General features: G+C 43.1%; 1 protein-coding gene across 1 annotated transcript in view; it reads left to right on the forward strand.

Annotated features, from left to right (window-relative positions):
* The window catches only part of MELK (maternal embryonic leucine zipper kinase), a 21,085-nt gene extending 6,281 nt beyond the window's left edge, over positions 1-14,804 (forward strand). Inside the window, exons 8-18 of the mRNA XM_026866885.1 lie at positions 1,816-1,884; positions 2,404-2,502; positions 3,470-3,556; positions 4,903-5,031; positions 7,940-8,083; positions 8,630-8,632; positions 8,806-9,031; positions 10,686-10,779; positions 11,219-11,387; positions 13,324-13,427; positions 14,533-14,804. Coding sequence (XP_026722686.1) covers positions 1,816-1,884; positions 2,404-2,502; positions 3,470-3,556; positions 4,903-5,031; positions 7,940-8,083; positions 8,630-8,632; positions 8,806-9,031; positions 10,686-10,779; positions 11,219-11,387; positions 13,324-13,427; positions 14,533-14,710 — 1,302 coding nt within the window. The 3' untranslated portion in view covers positions 14,711-14,804. The remainder of the gene's footprint in view (positions 1-1,815; positions 1,885-2,403; positions 2,503-3,469; positions 3,557-4,902; positions 5,032-7,939; positions 8,084-8,629; positions 8,633-8,805; positions 9,032-10,685; positions 10,780-11,218; positions 11,388-13,323; positions 13,428-14,532) is intronic.
* The last annotated feature ends 4,084 nt before the right edge of the window (positions 14,805-18,888 follow it).

The following is an 18,888-nucleotide window of genomic DNA, read 5'->3' on the forward strand; positions in this document are numbered from 1 at the left end:
AAAAAAAAAAAAGGGCGGGGGGGCGGGAAACAATGTCTAACTGATCCGGAGAGATTGTGTAAAGGTGCTGATATATAACAGTCCACCCCTAAGGTTAGCATACATTGAGAACTGGTCCCTGTGTAAGCATACTTTTGTAGGATGACAGAATCCTTCATGCTGGTTATTCGGCCAAGATGCAGAGCCTGGTAAATGATCTACTGGCTTAAGGTATTAATTCTCTTAAACTTGTCGATAGTTGAAACGTGAGCAGAGAACTTAGATGTGGAACGGAGATCTTAAGCTCATCAGAGGTGATGTCTGCATGTGGCTGTCTAACGTGCACAGGAAGGAGGCAATGAGTTGCTTGGACTGAGAGAAGGTTGGTCAGTGGAACTTGTTTAAGTGAACTGAGATGACCAAATTTTAAAACTTGGTCTGGGTGCAGTCAAACTGATAATGTCTCAGGCTTGCCATTTCCACTCTGAATTTGTTTTAGTTTTACGTGGTTGTGACATGGAAATTGCTTGAAATGAGGACACTTAGGCACTATTGTGGAATTTAATTTCACACATTATAGATCCTGAAATTTATTGTAATCCCAACTCAGAACTACTGTTCCAAGTCAATGTAATGATCTGCTGCTTGAATCTAATTAGGATCATGTGACTTACATGCAATGTTTCTGTCCCTGGAAGGGTCCACATCTCTTCATTTGGGAATAATTGAATAAGCCTTTACCTTTTGAAAGAAAAAGCAAGCATGTGACTTCTGTAAAAACAAAAAAATACCCCACAAAAAAATCCAAAATTATTTCTGGTGTCATCTTATGTATCTGGTAGCTATTGCAAGCTATTTACCTTCCAGCATTGCTCTCAGTCAAGTAGATGCTAACTTTGTTTTTCCTTGTCTCATGTTCTGTAGCAATATATTAAAAACAAAATGCAGACGACATGTGTTACTTGACTTGGCCTAGTTTCGTAGTTAAGCTGCATTGTGAAACAGCCTGCAATCTATAAATAGCTCATTAGTCTGTAAAGTTGTAACTTAAATTATTTACCTGTGATGTCAAAACAAGACATACTCTGCTTAGAAATGTTTGCTTCATGTGATAACAATCATTTTGATATGGAGGCATTTCTCTATAGAAAACTGTTCTTCTTCATTTTCACTGAAGTAAATTATCCTTGATGGTGAATTTGTTTTTTTTTTTTTTTAGCTACTGTTGTACCTCAAATCCTCAAATCTGAAAGCCATTTCCAATTTTCTTCTAACAAAGAATTTAAAAAGTAAATTTGGTTGAAACTTGCCTATTAGATCTGTAACCTTTTTCTTGTCTGATCTACGAGTAGAGATCAAAACTCTAGCATTAGTTGTAACCTATTCAAAAAAAAGGATCGCTAAATATTGACGATGGTTTATATTTAGTGTCTGAAAAGTAGTAATTTCAATGAATATTCACATTTCGAAGTGCTGCTATCAGTCATTCATGCTTCAACATGTTTACACCTCTAAAACTTCCATATCAAGTTGATGGGATGAAACAAGCAGTAGTCAAGAAGCAGGTTAGCTGCAAAAGTGGACTGAGATGGAAATGTCACGTGGGCCAAGTGGGTGGAAACTGCAGCTGGTAATTCAAACGTAGCTTTAAGAATTACTTTAATAAATGTAACAGCAGTACTAAACCCAGTTGTGTTAGTAAGAAAAATGCAAAGTTTGCATGTGTCTGTTCTTCCTTTGTGGCCAAATGCAGGTGTCACTATCATTCAAGTAATTTAGCAGTTCTTCTCGAATTAGCTGTTCAATGTTCATTCTAAATCCTCTTCTTTCCTGCAGAAAGGAAGATATTCTATTCCAAAGTGGCTCTCTCCTAGCAGTACTCTACTACTTGACCAAATGCTGCAGGTAAAGGTATTGCTTCTCTTCAATAGGTCTGTGAAGTACAACTGCAAAGGTCAAAACACAACCTTGATGAAATGCTTAAAGCCAGGAAGCTTAATTCTTACAAATTTTTGAAGAAAAGATTAATATTGCCTTCTGCTGAAAATTCTTTAAGAATGTTTGGGTATAGGAATAATTAAGCAAAGCTTAAATGATTAAACAAAGTCTTCGAGCAGCCGGTGTGGTGGTTCTTAACTGCTATATAAATAAGAGCTTTTTTTATAAATGAAGCTGAACATGCTGAATATGCATTTTGGCTACATCTAACCGATGCTAAATATTCCTGGAACAGTTATTACAACTGTAGGTTGTGTAACTGCTCTTAACAGCTCACGTGTTTGACCTTCCTTCTGGTGAAGCTGTGAAACAGTATTGGTTGCCATCTGAGCTTCTAACCACCCTAAAAGTCTGAGTAGAAGACAAGCAGTTTATCCGGTTCTTCCCAATGATTTAAGTCTCAGCTTAATTTTTATTGCCCACTAGGTGGACCCAAAGAAGCGGATTACAGTTAAACATCTATTAACTCACCCTTGGCTCATGCAAGGTTATTCTGATGCTGTTCAGTGGCAAAGTAAATGCACGGTAAGTACACTTGTCAGATGAATAATAAAGTATTTAGTATGATCTCGCTGGTTTGCTACTACCCTCACAGTATGAGAGTGTGAAGATGTTTCTCCTGAGATGAGCTCTGAGATGATCATGATTCTTTTTGGATCTTCTTGCTTTCAATGTTACTGCTTTCTCCCAATTTCTCTCGAGGAGGAATTTCAAATGTGTTTTCACTGTATTCTGCAGCTGATACTTTGTTTGGAAAATAGCAGATTTCTCATTAAAATGTGAAGTATTTCCACATGTGAATGACCAGTTGATTCTCTGGGCTGCTTGGTCAATACTTTAATAAAGGTGCAAAGTGCAAATGTTCTGGAGAGTGTTAGACATGGTTATGGCTTATCTTGTATCGAGTCCTCACTGGAAACAGATAGTTGGAATAAAACTTTGACCTCATTGGATGTATGTTTGTCCTGGCACTATCTTGTTTTACTTGTGTGAGAGGCTAAGGTAGTATGGAGAGGGGGGAAAAAAAAAATCAAGCTGTCAGTAGTAATTCCTGAGCAGGCTGGCAGCCAGTGCTTCCCGTTAGCCAGTGGGTGCCACTGTTTTGCTAGATAAAAACCAGATTTTCTGTGCTTGTAGCACCTGTTCTAAGTGGCTCTAGAAAAGATGTGCATTTCTGATAGCTTTGAATATTTATGGAGAGATGAAAGTGTACTTTCCATTCTAGTAAAAATCTCATCTGCTGTCAGGCTTTCTTATTTGAATTCACAACCTCTCACCAAGGAGGGGCCAGGCTGTGAAGTTGCTGGAGTTGCAGGACTTTTTCAGTCTGTTCCCTGCAATATTTAGCCATGATAATAACTATTTAAAATACAAGGTCTAAAATCATGGTTGGTCACAGACTCAGCCTGCTGGGTTTCATGACTGTCACAGTCAGATATGGTTTGAGACAACTCAAAAGCCTCACGCTTCAATGTCTGTCATGTTCTTGCAGCTGGGACACCTCGATGAAGACTGCATAACAGAGCTTTCTGTGTTTTATAAACAGAGCAAGGAGACTATATTGGAACTAATATCAGAGGTAAGAAGTATCAGTAATTTACAGTAATTTACTGTATTACTGTGTTTAATCTTACTGTATTAACAGACTAATGCTCACTTATTGTCTAGTATTAAATTATTAATACCTTTCAGATTTAAGGAGCCCCTGCAGAACCCCAAAATCTAACTGTACTTTATAACTACTGTTGTGAAGTTCAGATTTAATTTTCTCCTCTTCCTTCTTTGATTGTGCTTGTGATGTCTCCTAAACCTTACTGTTATTTCCCACCATGGTAAAATCTTTCCAAATCTCTTCAACTCACAATAGAGTTAACAGAAATTTTATAGTTGAACAACAGATGCTCTTTGGGTTGACTCTTTGCTCTCAAATGGTTCAGTAAGTAAGAAGAAGAGTAAGAGTAGAATATCAGAGCATCTCCCAAACAGACTATAAAATATACTTTTTGCAGTTACTATTCAAAGTTTTTTAAAAAGTGACTACATTTGGTCACTTTTGAATACAAAGAGCAAAAGTTGAATTGACTACTTCTAGAATTGTACAAATGTTAGCAATGACATTGCAAGCTGTAGAGGAGACTTAAAACATGATGTGTACTCCAGCTTTAACCTGAACATGAAGATTCTCCTTTCAAATTGAATTTTTTGCTTCCTTTTACATGGTAGCAGCGACAGTTCTTTGCTTTGGAAAAACTGTCAGGTTCTTTACGTGATTGTAGTAGAAACAGACTTTTAAAATGTGCGTGATACTTAAGATGGATTTGTGGAGTTAATGCTCCTTGTTATTCAGTTATAGGAAATAATCTGAATAATCTGTCTACACAGGGGAAGAGCCCTTCCAAATAGGTTTGTGGCATTTGCATAGTCCTTCAGTGGAGAACTTCTAATCCCTTATAACTAGTGCAAACTAATTGTACTATGCTGCAAACTTGTCAAGAATTGTACCCATGTTCCTCACACAAGGAGAATTGCTGAAAATCATGCGGAAAAAAAATTGGTGCCGCTTGTGGGGGAAGAATGGGGGGACTTGCAAAAAAATTGAGACTGGTTGAAATATCAGCCAGACTGAATTAATGGCTTTGCCAGTCACCTCAGTAGGTAGATTCTGCCTTCTGTGTTTGTGCTCACACTCGTGAGCGTACTGCAGACTACCTTGGAAAGAACAACCACCATAGTCTGTTTCTTGATCTCAAACACATAATGTGAGTCAGCTGAGGACTGGAATTACACTTGAGTGACCAAACATTAGGGGTGCACATCAGGTAGAAAAGGTTGTAGAAACACAGAAATTTTCTGAAGGCTGAGCTTGCTTTGGACTTACAAGATTTCTAAAGAGGAGACTAAAATACTTTTTTTTTTATTTCATAGTGGAAGTATGACCAGATGTCAGCAACATATCTCTTGCTTCAATCCAGGAAGGCTCGTGGCAAGTGTGTTCGCTTAAGGGTTCCAGGTCCGACAGGACATGTCAGCACAAAGCAATCAGCTGGCCTCAAGGTAGGTTTCTGAACTCAGCAGGACAAAATACTGATTAAAATGCTGCTCTGCGTTAACAGAGCCCTACCAGGGAACACAGACTGGTGCCCTGAACATCAGTAAGATGACACGTGTGCAGTCAGCCAAAGTCTTCATCATTAAACAGTTCAGTCTCCTCATGAACACGTTTTAGCAAGCTGGGCTGCTTCTGTGAACTGGTGTTACTGGAATAACTGTTGGGAGGACATGGTGCACCATGAGTACTGCACAGAATCTCCCATTGGCTGCTCACAGAAATGGGCTAAAATTGCCCATTGTCTGGCCTGTGTGATCACTCCAGGTTTTGCTCTGTGGTGCCTGAGTCACTGCACTCTTTCGTGGTGCCCCTGAACACTTTAGTACCTCGCAAGTTGCATGTAACATTGTAAGGCCATTGAATACTCGAGCGTGGCCAGAGAAGGGCAACGGAGCTGGGGCAGGGTCTGGAGCACAGCTCTGCTGGGGAGCGGCTGGGGGAACTGGGGGGGTTCAGTCTGGAGCAGAGGAGGCTGAGGGGAGACCTCCTGGCCCTCGGCAACTCCCTGCCAGGAGGGGGCAGAGAGGGGGGATGAGTCTCTGGAGCCAAGGCCCCAGCGCCAGGCCCCGAGGGAATGGCCTCAAGCTGCCCAGGGCAGGGTCAGGCTGGCTCTGAGGAAGGATTTCTGTGCAGAAGGGGCTGTTGGGCGTTGGAATGGGCTGCCCAGGGCAGGGGGGAGTCCCCGGGATCCCTGGGGGGGTTGAAGAGTCGGGCTGAGCCAGCGCTGAGGGGTCTGGGGGAGTTGGGAAGGGTCAGGGGGGGGTCATGGCTGGGCTGGAGGAGCTGCAGGGGCTTTTCCAACCTGGATGATTCTGGGATTCTGTAGCATGACTTAGTAAGGGAAGTCTTCTGAAACATCCTGTCATGTCATCTTGGTGTCCTGGTTCGAGGAGAGATGGGCGCTTCATGAGTCAGTCATTCCTTCCTCATATCTTTCCTTTTAGAACACAATCCCAGAGAGTATTCTGTGTATTTAGAGTAAAGGTAACATGGTGCTGATGTTTTTCTGATTAATTGGATTTGCAAGTAGTTTTGCATATCTTATGGTGTTTTCTGTTCCTGTGGTTTGGTAGCAAAGTACAAATAGAGCACTTCTGAACTTGTCTGAAGTTGCCAAACTGCATTATCATATATAACATACAGTGATGTCAGAGGTACTAGTTTGTGTTTGATAAACTCAAAAGCATTCAGGAAAATTTCAGACTTCCTTACTAGCCATTCCCCCTCCAACTGTAGATATCCATATGAAATAGCTAACTAGCTGTGTGGATGTGCTATTCTCTGCACAGAGACAAGCACTTGGAATAAATACTTGCTGGTGTATCTGATTCAGCTGCATGTAAATCACTTCAGTTCATTCATACAACTACTCTAAAACGCAGGTGTGAATTCTAAGATTGCCAGTGCTGCATAACAGGTCATGAATCATAGGTGTAGGTGAATGTGATTTCCATGGTCATGGTGGGTCAGTCTTCTACGCTCAGATGACTTTGAGGTGGAGGTTCTCTGGTTTTAGTAGTGCCGGGGCTGTGAAGTTAATTCATCTCCGGAGGTGTCCTGGGTAAATTGGTCTGTCTGATGCTACTCTTTAACACATTATGCCTTCGCAGGTGACTGAAAATCATGTCTACACAACACAACGATTCATTAGTCCCTCTGCAGTGCTCAGGACACATTTAAGTTACCTGCATGTAGACACTGAGTGAATACCAACTGAATTTGCTGAAATATCCTTTGCTTTAGCAAAGTTTTCTAGCTAGAGCTGGTCTAACCTGAAGACACCCAAGCAAACAGAACATTTAACTCAGCCAGTCTCTGAATTTGGTGGCACAAGCTTGTACATAATACTGTCTTATTTCAAGCAGCTTAAGGATATTCCAAAAAATTCACCATGGCATGGATTTCTGGAACGTGGTAGCCAAAGAATCCTGTTCAGGCATTCATACTGGAATGTGATTTCAGCTGCAGTATCAGGCTGTTAGATTCTGGCTGTGGCCAGCAGCCCGCTGGTAAGCGTGTTAGTAAGGCATCGTAGTAGGTCTGGTGATGTACCAGAAAGCTCCATTTCTGTTGCAGTAGTAATGAGAAATCTGATCATGGAAATACCCTTGGTCACAGGCCAAGGGAAGCTTACCTGCCAGCAGAACACAGGTTCCTAAAACAGCACCCATTCCAGCTGAGGACCAATAGCTTAAAATAACTATGCACTTTCACTGAAGTGGTGCAAAACAAGTCCTTGGGAAAAATTTCCTGAAAATGACAAAAGGCGTTGAACTTGGGATGCTGTGATATACCTCTGATTGTGTGTGGTGTGAGCCATGAAGGTTACCTGAAGTTATGAATCTTGTGACTTAATAAATGACAACTTTGTTGGGCTAGCAGTCAGATGAAGGGTTCTGAGTACTAGTTCAAGTACTGTTACAGATTCTGTAACTGTGTGTTGTATGTAATGTGTTTACCTTTACCCAGCCCCCTTTCAGACTTTACTGCATTATTTTCTCAGGTTTTTTAGCTTATGGTTTGGCTTTTGGTAAAAAGAGCTTGTGCTTCAAGTCTTGAAATCAAAGGCAGGCATTTTTTGTAAGATGCTTCTCTTTTTGACACAGGTCATGAAAAATGACTCGGTAATGCTGCTTTGAGAATAATTTCACATCTGTGTTTGATACAAAGGGCAAATCCACAATGATATTAGTCATGTTATAAAACTTAGGTCACCAGCATGGGAACTTCCATTAGCTGTTAACCATAATTAGCAACGTAGAATGAAATAAGATTTAGATTTTAATGACACTTTTCTCACTATATCTTCCTTTTAATCGTGCAGTGGAATCCCAACTGAATCTTTCTTTTCAGTCTGAAAAAACTATGATGCATGAAGATGTGCCACACTGCGGTGAAGTGCCATACGTGTCGGGATCTGTGGAATTTTCTGGTGCAGCTTCACTCTTGGAAGAATCTCCATTCAGAGATTTTGCTCTAAATACTCACAGAACAAAGGTGTTTGAAAAATAAATACTAGTTCCTTAAAAAAAAATATGCTATTCTTAATCAAAAAATTTTTTTCTCATTTTACACAAAATTTGTTCCATATTTAAATGTTCAGTGGATCCTGGCTTAGGGGAGTTAGTCTCACTAAAGAAATGTTTTAAATGTATAGCTGAATATAAATTGTGGCTTCCTCTAGCTGTAGGTCGTGATTCATTTGATGAGAACTTGAGCTTTGACATTTGATTTGCATAAAAACAGCATCTAGGGAATGGGTAAATGAGGCAATGAGGAGTCTAGAACTGATGGGAAAACAGTATGGTACAGCAGACAAGATCTCAGAGCTAGGCTGGGGCTGGACAAGTTTTTGAAGAAGTTCAGCCTGTCTGTATTGGACAAGAAAATCCAGTGAGGCAATTAAAATGATACAATTAAACCAAATGAAAAATCTTAGCTGAATTTAGGTGAGCTGGTGAGGAGGAGTAGTCTTAAATGTACAAGCTGAAGAATTTAGAAGAGCAGATAAAGAAATGGCAAATGACTTGAGGTGTTTATTAGCAAGTTATGGAGGGAATCAGAAGTATAGAAGAGTTTAACCATTTTGTTCAAAAAGCAAGCACTGTATGGTGTTTCTTAACCTGCTTCCATTTTAGAATTTCCTTGTCTGTATCGTTCCTGAATGTGATCAGAATACAGCAAAGGATGTCTCTGTTTTTTTGTTACATCTCTTGTAGCATTCAAGGCATGATGCTCAACTGGATGATACAGAATTCACACTGTCAACTCCAGTGACAAGAGAAGTGGCACCAAAGAAGCATGAAAACAAAGAGAATGCTGATACAGCGTCAGCTTTAAGAAATGAAATGCCCTTTGCGCTTTCCACACCAAAGACTCCTTTCGTGAGGAGTCGGGTTGAGAGTGAAGAACAAACCAAACCCTCTCATGCACCTGCCTCCAGAGGTATGTAACTAATCAAAACTTTGCACCTATACGTTGCTTAGGGATTATTGTAAATCCATTATGAACACACAACTATTTTTTTTTTGCCATAGTCCCCAGCCTGGTGGTTCTGGTACCTCTGCTAAGGTGCTGCAAGGCGTTTAGGCATCCCTCAGGGCATGTCACTTGTCTGTCAATTACAGAAGCTGTTGCTGCCTCCAGAATCACGGGGCATGCCTCTTGGCACACTCCGACATGGAGACAAGTGTTAGTGTTCCTAAAACTTGGTTCCACTTTTCCCTGAAGGCTGAGAACAGGATTTCCTCAACACTGGTTTTCTATTTGTAATTACCTTGAGCGAAAGTAAAGGTATACTTTTAGTCAAGTCTGCTTTTATTGATTCTAAGAAATCTAACTTTTGGATTTCTCATGGTAGTGTATCAGCATTTTCACAGTAACAGTCCAGTGTGGCAGTGAAAATACTTCTGTTACCAGTGTGTAGATCTTAGTCACGTGATAGACCACAGAAATCTGTCTAAACCATGTCAGCTTTTCTGAGTTACCAGAAATTTATCTCCTCAGCCTATCTAGTCTGTTCTGATGAAAAATGATGGCTCCTGTATGTATGTTATCATTCCCTTCAACCATTAACATAAAAGTTTTGGTGTTGATACTGTAAATGCTAACTTGGTCCTTCAAATGCCAAGGGCTCCTTACAATAGAAAACTTTTCTGTTCAGATGCTAAGGAACATTGTTCAGAAACAGTCTTTGCAGGGCGATTCAAGTTACAAGGGACCTTGAACATGCTGCTGTGCAATGACACCCTCAGTAAAGTGTTTAAGGAAGTGCACTACAAAGACTAGCAATTGTTTATGTAAGTTTGATTTTTGCCTTGAGACTGATGTGGTAACTTATGAAGTTTGGCACAGATTTAAAAAAGAAAAGCAGGTACTCCTTCTGAAATGGGAAGGTGCTTATTTCGGCTCACTTCAGTGAGATTTGAGGCTTGAACAACCAAAAGCTAATTCTTCGTTTCACTGAAATATCTTTGATTCAGGAGAGGGAGTATTACTACTTTCTTAACAGCAGAAAAGTGGAAGTATCCACTGGAAATCTTGATCAGAATTGCACCTGGCCCTAGATGATGATGTCGAGAGCTGAAACCTTGTACGCTGAAGCTGGGTTTAATTATAACTACTCATTTGACTGTTTCACTCTGTTTGCTTCTGCATGTTCAAAACCATGCTCTGTGGAACCCCGTCAGCACGTGGGTAGTACAGCTTCATAGGCTGTTACGTGGTGTGTGTTAAGGGAAACGGCTTGTTGAAGAACACAACTATTGACACACCGAATTGCTCAGTTTTATTCTGGAACCAAAATAAGAGCCAGAAAGCAATTCTAATCCTCTTTCTTTCCAAATTTCTAACCCTGAACTGCATTGGTCGCTCTAAGGCTTGACTTGTAGAGCCCTGGGGAAATCAGTTGCAGTTTTCTTTGCAGAGTAGGGTAGAATTGTTGTTATATCAAAAACATATTTTACCATTCTGAAGATACAGACATGAGATGGAAAAGGGGGCTGGTTTTAGAAATGTTAATTATGAGAAATCCTTGCTGAAGAAAAGTAAATTCTTTATGCAAAAACATACCTACTTTGGCATGGATGCTTTCTTTCAGAGAGCCGGTTCACTACAGTTACCCCAATTAAGAAACGCAGAAACCCAACAAACATAGATGAATTGAGAGCAGCTGAGATTCTTCCAGAAACAAGGTAAATGTCCAGTTATTTGTGTACACTCCTTATTTAGATCAGGACTACCTTAATCCCTGTGCTGCCTAGGAAGCCTTGTTACAACAGCAAACTGTGATTTCTTCTCTCTTGGTAAAAACCTGTCTGAAGCCTCCTTCTGTATTCACTAGGAAATACTGGAGGCAGAGAAAAGTTTTAAAACTATATAACACAGTTATCTTCTGAATATACATTCCTGTGGTCCATAATATAAGTTCCTTCTCATTTGAGTTTCCCAGAGGGCTGCAGTTTCTATATACATCTCTGGGTTTAAATCTCAACCAACTGTCAAACAGAAATTCTCATAGTACGCTGCACTTGCTTTGGTTTCCTTCATTCTGGCAGGTCTGGTAATATTTCATACCTGAATTAACGAATTTCTAAACACTGAGGAAAAAAAACTGATTAATTTGTGTAACAGGTGTCATTCACCAGAGTTAGATATCAACGTAGCCCATGTGCATAGCATCCACAAGACGAGAAAAGCCAAAATATTCGGAGGTCTTGAAAGAGGCCTAGACAAAGTGATCACAATGCTTACGCCGAATAAAAGGAAACGGTTCTCAAGATATTGCCCAAGGAAACTTAAGGTATGGCTGTTGGAAAAACCTTACAGGAAAAACAAAGTGTAATTATAGAAAACATCTAATGGCTTTAGAAATGGTCTTGTGGGAACTTCTGTGATCTGATTTGCCTGCGTTCTGCAGTGAAGTGCAGTTTCTCTTGTGGCATCTCTCAATATGACAATGTCCCAGTTACCACCAAGAGATGTCATTTTAATCTGGGCTCAGGCAAGTCACCAACAGATCAAGGGAGGAGTTTGGCCATTGCTTTTTATATCCCATCTAAACCAAATGTGAGGGAAGCAGAATGGTTTTAAAGGAACCCTAGGTGAAAACTTTTAATCATGTAATATGTATAGAGATACTACTAGCTCTCCCACTTTAAAAAAAAAAAAAAAAAAAACAACATTCCTGGATTAGATTGCTGTGCTATGTCTGTTCCAAGGTAGTCTATAGATGTCAAGAAAATGTGAGGTTAAACTTAAAGCCTAAACAGCTACACCTTATGGAAGAATTTCTGACACTGTCAGCATAATTCTGATTTTTAAAGTTTTGATGTCACTGCGCCTGAACCAGCTGGCTGATTATTCTTTAAGTGGCCATAAGAAGTAGTAGTTCCTCATTGCATTAAAATTACATTAATAAATTATATCTACCAGAGCTGACTCATGAGGTTGATATTAGCTTTGTGGAGTACACATCAAATGGAGCTGGTGTAATACCAGTGCACTGAGCAGAGTTCCGTCTGTTGCTCCAAAGCAACTAATGGACTTCAGAAGTTACTCGAGGGGTAGCTTACACTTGAGTGTGTAGACAATGTTTGAAAAACGTGATTTTGGTGAAGGAGGGAAGGCTGTTATTGGGGTGTAAACAGCTCCATAGAGGTGAAGCTTCCAGGTGCTGCCGCTGTTCGGACAGCTGCTGTGCAGGGAGTGCTGCCTGTCGGTGAAAGCGCCACTCTGTGCTTTGCAGCCCGTGTAAATGGGACCAGCAGCTGTATTCCAGTTGGAAGCTGCTCCCAGAGGCACTGGTCAGGGGTGAGGTGGCAGTTGTACAAGTTCAGGGTGTGGTTGGGGCACAAACCCGAGTGACTTACTGTACAGGAGCCCAGACTGCAAATAATTCACAGTGATTGGAAAGAAAACCTTGATCTTCTGTCTCCAAAAGCTTTTATCCTTCTGCAGCAGCTTCCCTGGTCTGTAGCACATGCAAAATGACTGACACATGTCAAGGGACGCTGGGGTACACCAGGGGAAGGTAGAACTCTATTTCACAGGGCTGCAGCAGTTACGGCAGGGAGTTGCATACGTTTTAAATTAAGAGCTGTAAGAGACAGTCTTTTACTCTGACTTTGCATCCTTGACAGATGTTCATTGCTCAAGCTATTTTTATGACCTTGTCTTCTCTCATCTGTTTCTGTGACTTCAGAGAGCATTTGTGGCATATCACAGCTGGCACACACCTTTCTCTTGTTACATACGGGTGTCTGAAAGCTGCTCCAGAAGTCACGTATTGGACAAGTCTGCAATATGAAGTATTAGATGTAAACCCCATATAACAGTAAACCTAGGAGTAGTAAGTTACCTCTTCTCTTCAAACATGGTCCTAGAGAAGCCATGCCTGCTCCCTGACACTGGTGTGCTCAGCCTCAGCTAGGCAACGCGCTGCTGACCTCTGCAGAACCCGCCTCTGTCTGCACCAGAGCTCCGATAGCCCCTGTGCTGCCCTGCCTGTCACTGCTACTCCACATTTTATGATGGGTTATAGCTCGGACATGCTTTGATATTAATTGTCCAGCGGTTCTTTAGTGTTCCTGTTGCCACTACTGGTAATATTGGGAAGCTGAAGCATTTTTCCCTATGGTTGGCTGTCCCAAAGCTTTCTTTATGAAGACTTCTTGTAGTGTATTCAGTTTTAGGAGAAAGATGGTTTTTTAATGACATTTTTTGATAACTACTTTTAGGAACACTGTAATGTTACTGCCACTAAGCTCCTGAATCCAGACCAAGTGTTAGATGAATTGATCAGTGTTCTTTCAGAGAAGCATGTGGAATTCGTTCAGAAGGGGTAAGTGTAAAGTATGACTTCAACTTGTATTTGTCTAAAAAAATCAGTACTCCAATCCTTGCTAAAGTGAAGCTTTCAAACTTACTTTCTCAGCCCCACATTGTAAAATACAGTAACTGTATAGAAAGTGTGCAGAGCACAACGTGAATGTGTGCAATAACACTTGTCCGCACAATGCAGAACAATGTTAGGTGAGCTCTAATAAGTAGAGCTCTTTGACAGATATGAACCAATATCAGTGAGGTAGCTCTCAGAGGCTGATGTGAATTTTGTCCATCTCTTGTAAACACAAAAGGTGTGTTAGGGTACAGTCACATGGCCAAATCGGGCAGTTTTGGAAGATCATGAGGGAAAAACCCTCATTCTTGGCAGTTAGACATTAGCATTTAGCCAAGAGATCAGTATGTTTTAAAAGCTTCTCAGAATACACACACCTCTGTGTAGATTGTTTTAATTTATAGGATTTGCTTTTAATTTGTAGGATTTACTTTTGGTACCTTAGTCCAGTTAGTAGGATTGGTTCCTAGTTCTGATCAAAGCTTAATGTCTGTTTCCTAGTTCCCCAATGCACAAAGAGAAATGTGTTCACTTATGAATACACATTTTCTAAAGTTGTTGAATATTTAAATGATGGGCATTGTAGGACGTCAGGTTACACTTCAACCTCTGATGCATTTCTGAGCTCAGAATCTGGAAGGATACTGAATTGCACAGAAGTACCTTCTCCCATTGTAATGATTTAAACCTTCCATTCAGTTTTTCCACTTTTCACACCAGCTGAGCTGTAACCAGCCTCTCGGCAGTGGTGTCTTGTCGAGGAGAAATGTGGTAACATCTCCATCATTCCAGCTCTGCACCCTGAGAACGGGGGTCCGTGGCTAGCAGTGGTTCCTATGGCTGGGTAGGATGTTGGCACTTGAGCATAATGATAGTGCTCTGGGACTAAAGTATTCAAGGCTCTCAGTTTGCTAAATTCTAGGTTGTTTTGCAGTATTCTGGGTCGCAGTGGGATAATTTCTGTGAAGTGCTTTTACTAATTCAAAACTGCATCACAAAACAAACATTAAACAGTTCAATGACTATTCCGTTTCTCTGCTTTGTACAGTTATGCCCTGAAGTGTCAAACACGGTTGAATTTTGGCAAAGTAACCGTGGAGTTTGAGTTAGAAGTGTGTCGGATCGGTAAATCTGAAGTGGTGGGTATCCGGCGACAGCGGCTTAAAGGTGATGCCTGGGTCTACAAGACACTGATGGAAGACATCTTATCGAGCTGCCAGGTGTGACTGGCTGATGCACTGCTGAGAAAGCAGCATTGTGCTGAGGCCTTAATCATCACGTTTTGGAAGGGTCTGTTCAGAAAAGTAATTCTGTGTCACATTCACAGCTGTGTTTGAAAAATCTGTCAGCTTTCTTGGGAGTTTTAATCACTCCTCTTTGTACATGTGCCTCTTGTTTCCTTGTTTTCATGTGTCTCCTTTAGCAAGCTTGTAATAAATGTTCTGCCACTACAGCTCTTCTGAAATGGAATTCTGTAAGCTGTTCCCTCTCTTGCATATTTTTCATGTAGGCGGGTTAAAAAAAGTATTAGTGTTTGTATGCTGAAGCTTATTTTGGTATGTCTTCAGTTATCAAGTACATTTGGTACAGAAATAGTCATTTGCATAATTCTCTTCTTGTCTCTGCTTAAGTAGGATTTATTGAGATCATTAACTAAGTCACAGCTGCGGTTCCCAGTTACACTACATGCTCAATGTGGTACAAAATAGGACTGTCTTCTATAAATGTGAAGTCAAGAGTGCTAGGATTTAAACTGTGATCCCATATAAGACATCGCTGTAGCTCATTACGGAGCCTCAGTAACGCTTAACACGTGCGTGTGCTGTCTGATGCTCTCGTGCTAAGTGATCATCACACGGGGCATTAGGAGCAACAGCACCTTTGAACTGCTCTGAAGGGAGGAGGCATCTGCAGCCCTCACTGCCTGCAGGGAGCTCGGGGACACCTCTAACAGGACCGGGTGCGGAACTTACGCGCTAGAAATAAAACTTGAAATATGCAGAACTGGTAAGTGCCCACCAGAGCTGGCTGGGGTGTTGGGGTGTCCCCTTAGAGAAAGGCACGTGTCTGTCCTGCAGCACTATTTACACCTTCAGCCCTGCTTCAGCAGCAGACCCAATGGGCTGAACGTTTGTGGAAGCCTTTCTCAAGGAGGTGCCCAGAAAAAAGATGTCCTAGACAAGTTGACAATGTGCTGCGGATTTTTCTTAGTGGTCATGAAGGAAAGGGGGGCCTGTGCTGTGTGTAAACATCAGGTTGTTGCTCCTTAAGCAAAGCCTGGGGCTCATCTGTCAAAGGGTTTTGTAGGTGGAGAGCTGAGTATTGTTGGAAACTTCCAGCAACAGGCCTGAGATACGGCTGCTAATTAAAACTGCTTCCAATCTGTGACCCTTAGTGCAGTAACCGGAGAGATTTGTTTGTTAAAGCAGTTATTGACCAAGGGAGAAGTGTCTTTTTTTTTTTTTTTCCCAATGCCAAGTTGTCCCTTTGCGGCTCTTTAGACAGGCAAAGGAATAGGGACACAGTGAATTTCAAGAAAAAGTAAAAATGCAAGTGTGTGTGGAAGGAGAGAGCTGCTGCTCCTGGAAGGGTTTCTGATCAAGAACATTTCAGATGCAGAAGGGGGCAACAAGGAAAGAGGGAGAACATCAACACGAACAGAATGACCCAAACCCGGCTGACAAGGGTGAGAGGCAGTAACAGAACCGGAGCTGGTCACTCCCTTTAATTGATAGAGGTGTGTGGCATGTGGTCGGGTTTGTGTTGGGAAGGTTTTCTGATCAAGGGCCTTGTCAGATGGCTTCTCAGGAGAAGGGGGAGGGGAGAAATGAAAGACAGAGGGATGGAAATCAGACAGAAAGACAACAAACCAGCCTGGTGGTGGTTGGTGGTGGTGGGTGGGCTCTGGAGAAGTTGAGCCGGGACTTGGCAGCGGACGAGGCTGGAAACTGGGGGGACCAGGCTGTGGTGGGGCCAGGCCCTGCGCAGGGGTCACAGCCCAGTGCCCGGTGCTGGCTGCGGGGGCGCGAGGGTCTGTGTCCTCCCCAGGCCGGGGGTGTGTGCGGGGTGTGCGTCAGCGCTCGACGGATAACCCCGAGGGAGAGGGAGGCCCAGGTCTGGGCTTGGGGGGTTCCCACGAGCATGGGGTGGGTGTGCAGCGAGCAGGGGACCTGCGGGGGGGTCGGAGGGCTGTGCTGTGCCGGAGGAGGCACATCCCTTTACTGCTAGTACAGGAAAATGTGAATGGAGATGCTGTCGCAGCGCTGATCTGACATGGGGTATGTGACCAGCACCTGAAGGAAGGATTTGTGTTGACAAAAACATACCTGACCTATTGTTTTAACAAATTATGGCTTAAAGCTTCATATCAGCACTTAAATACTGTCTGTACCAGGCTCTGGCTGCAGGGTGAGACTCCAGTTTGGGGTTTGATGTTGAAATTTGTGTCTCCTAAACATGACCTGGAAGTCAGCTGCGGACGCTGGAGCGCTGCGGTACTCTGCGAGCTCTGGTGCTTTTCGCTTGTTGCCTGAATACAAACTTTTCCCCGAGAGTTTGGCTTCTGCCTGGGACTTGGTCTGAATTGAAATAAGGGTAGGAGATGGAAGGGCTGATTGAACGGGGCATATTGATAACAGCAGAGCTGATCGCTAGTGTGATGTGTGTTTTATATGGCCAATCACAACTGCAAAGCCCAGGGGTTGAGGAATTGAAACACTCACTCGCTTTTGCATTTTGAGTTTTAATTTCAGGAATGACTACAAAAGCATCCTGGCATACCTGAACTGCTGCTGCTCAGAAGCACATTCTGTGTGAGTAACTATCGCCTCCCCATGGTGACAAGACTGACGTTGTGAAAGGACAAACAGTAATTAAGATGTCTTGTTCCTTCCTTCTTTTTAAGCTAAAAACAACTGGGAGATAATTGATTCAAGTTGTCTTACAAGCTCTGATGTGTGAAATAAGGTTCCTCTTCGTAGGCTGCCGTCCTGACTTTTTTTGCTAATATTCCTTGCTGTGAATGAATGACAGCTGGTGATAGGAATCAGAGTGGGCAAGAAGCAAGATTCGTTTGTGGGTTGTTGGTTTTTTTTTTTTGAAACCAGGCTGCTGCTACACTATCAGTAATTTTTTTTACTGAGATTGCTGGAAGTCTATTTCGGCTGATCTCAGGTGGAACTCAGAGTCAGAGAAACCCAAGGGTTAATAAATAAAGGAGCTGTGTGGATAAGGAGGAGCACGGGTTGTGTGCCAAGCTGGCTGCAGCCTCCGCACAGAGGAACGCGGGCCGGGAGGGTTGTCTGCCATCCCTGCATCCAGACACCTCGTGCAGGTCATCGGTCGGTCCTGAGCCCGCTGCTGCCCTACACCCAGGGGACTGTCCTCACCGTTCCCTTGGTGAGGAACCTCTTCAGTTTAAACTTTTGTGTTCATTATTATCTCGGCTTTGTCTGGGATAGTTTTTGTCCTACCTAGTGACCAGCACGCTGCTGTGCTGTGGATTCGAGAACAACACTGGTAACACACAGGTGGGTTGGTTCTTGAAGCTGCATTTACGCTGAGACAAGGACACGTCAGCTTTCTCTTGCTGCCAGGCCAGTGAGCAGGGTGGGGGTGCACAAGGAGCTGGACCCCAGCTGGCCAAAGGGGTGTTCCTGCCGTGTGCCACCACCTTGGGATGTAAGGCTGGGGGGGCAGGAGCGGGGGGTGATCAGAGCAATGGTGTTTTCTTCCCGAGTCACTGCTGTGTGTGACGGGGCCCTGCCCTGGGGGTGGGTGAGCACCTGCCTGCCCACGGCATGTGGCGAGTGAATTCCTGGTTTTGCTTGCACAGCTTTTCCATTACTTATTACACTGTCTTTACCTCAGTTTTCTCACTCCTGATTCTCTCCCCCACCTGCCCCAGGCGGGAGGGAGCGAGCGGCTGCTCGGGGCTGAGCTGCCGGCTGGGGTTCACCCACAGCAAGGGTAGGTGAACGTGAACGTGTTCCTGGTGTTGACCCTGAGTCTTAGCCCCCCACGACCCTACCGCTTCTCCAAGTGTATGAGTAGCCACGACATGCTGACATGTGTTTTGTGAGATTTTGTGGGCTCCTCACCCCAAAAAGGCCATTGAGTGACTCGAGCGTGGCCAGAGAAGGGCAACGGAGCTGGGGCAGGGTCTGGAGCACAGGTCTGCTGGGGAGCGGCTGGGGGAACTGGGGGGGTTCAGTCTGGAGAAGAGGAGGCTGAGGGGAGACCTCCTGGCCCTCGGCAACTCCCTGCCAGGAGGGGGCAGAGAGGGGGGATGAGTCTCTGGAGCCAAGGCCCCAGCGCCAGGCCCCGAGGGAATGGCCTCAAGCTGCCCAGGGCAGGGTCAGGCTGGCTCTGAGGAAGGATTTCTGTGCAGAAGGGGCTGTTGGGC

Source organism: Athene cunicularia (assembly GCF_003259725.1).
Source record: "Athene cunicularia isolate RWA chromosome Z unlocalized genomic scaffold, athCun1 chrZ_part5, whole genome shotgun sequence".
Lineage (NCBI taxonomy): Eukaryota > Metazoa > Chordata > Aves > Strigiformes > Strigidae > Athene > Athene cunicularia.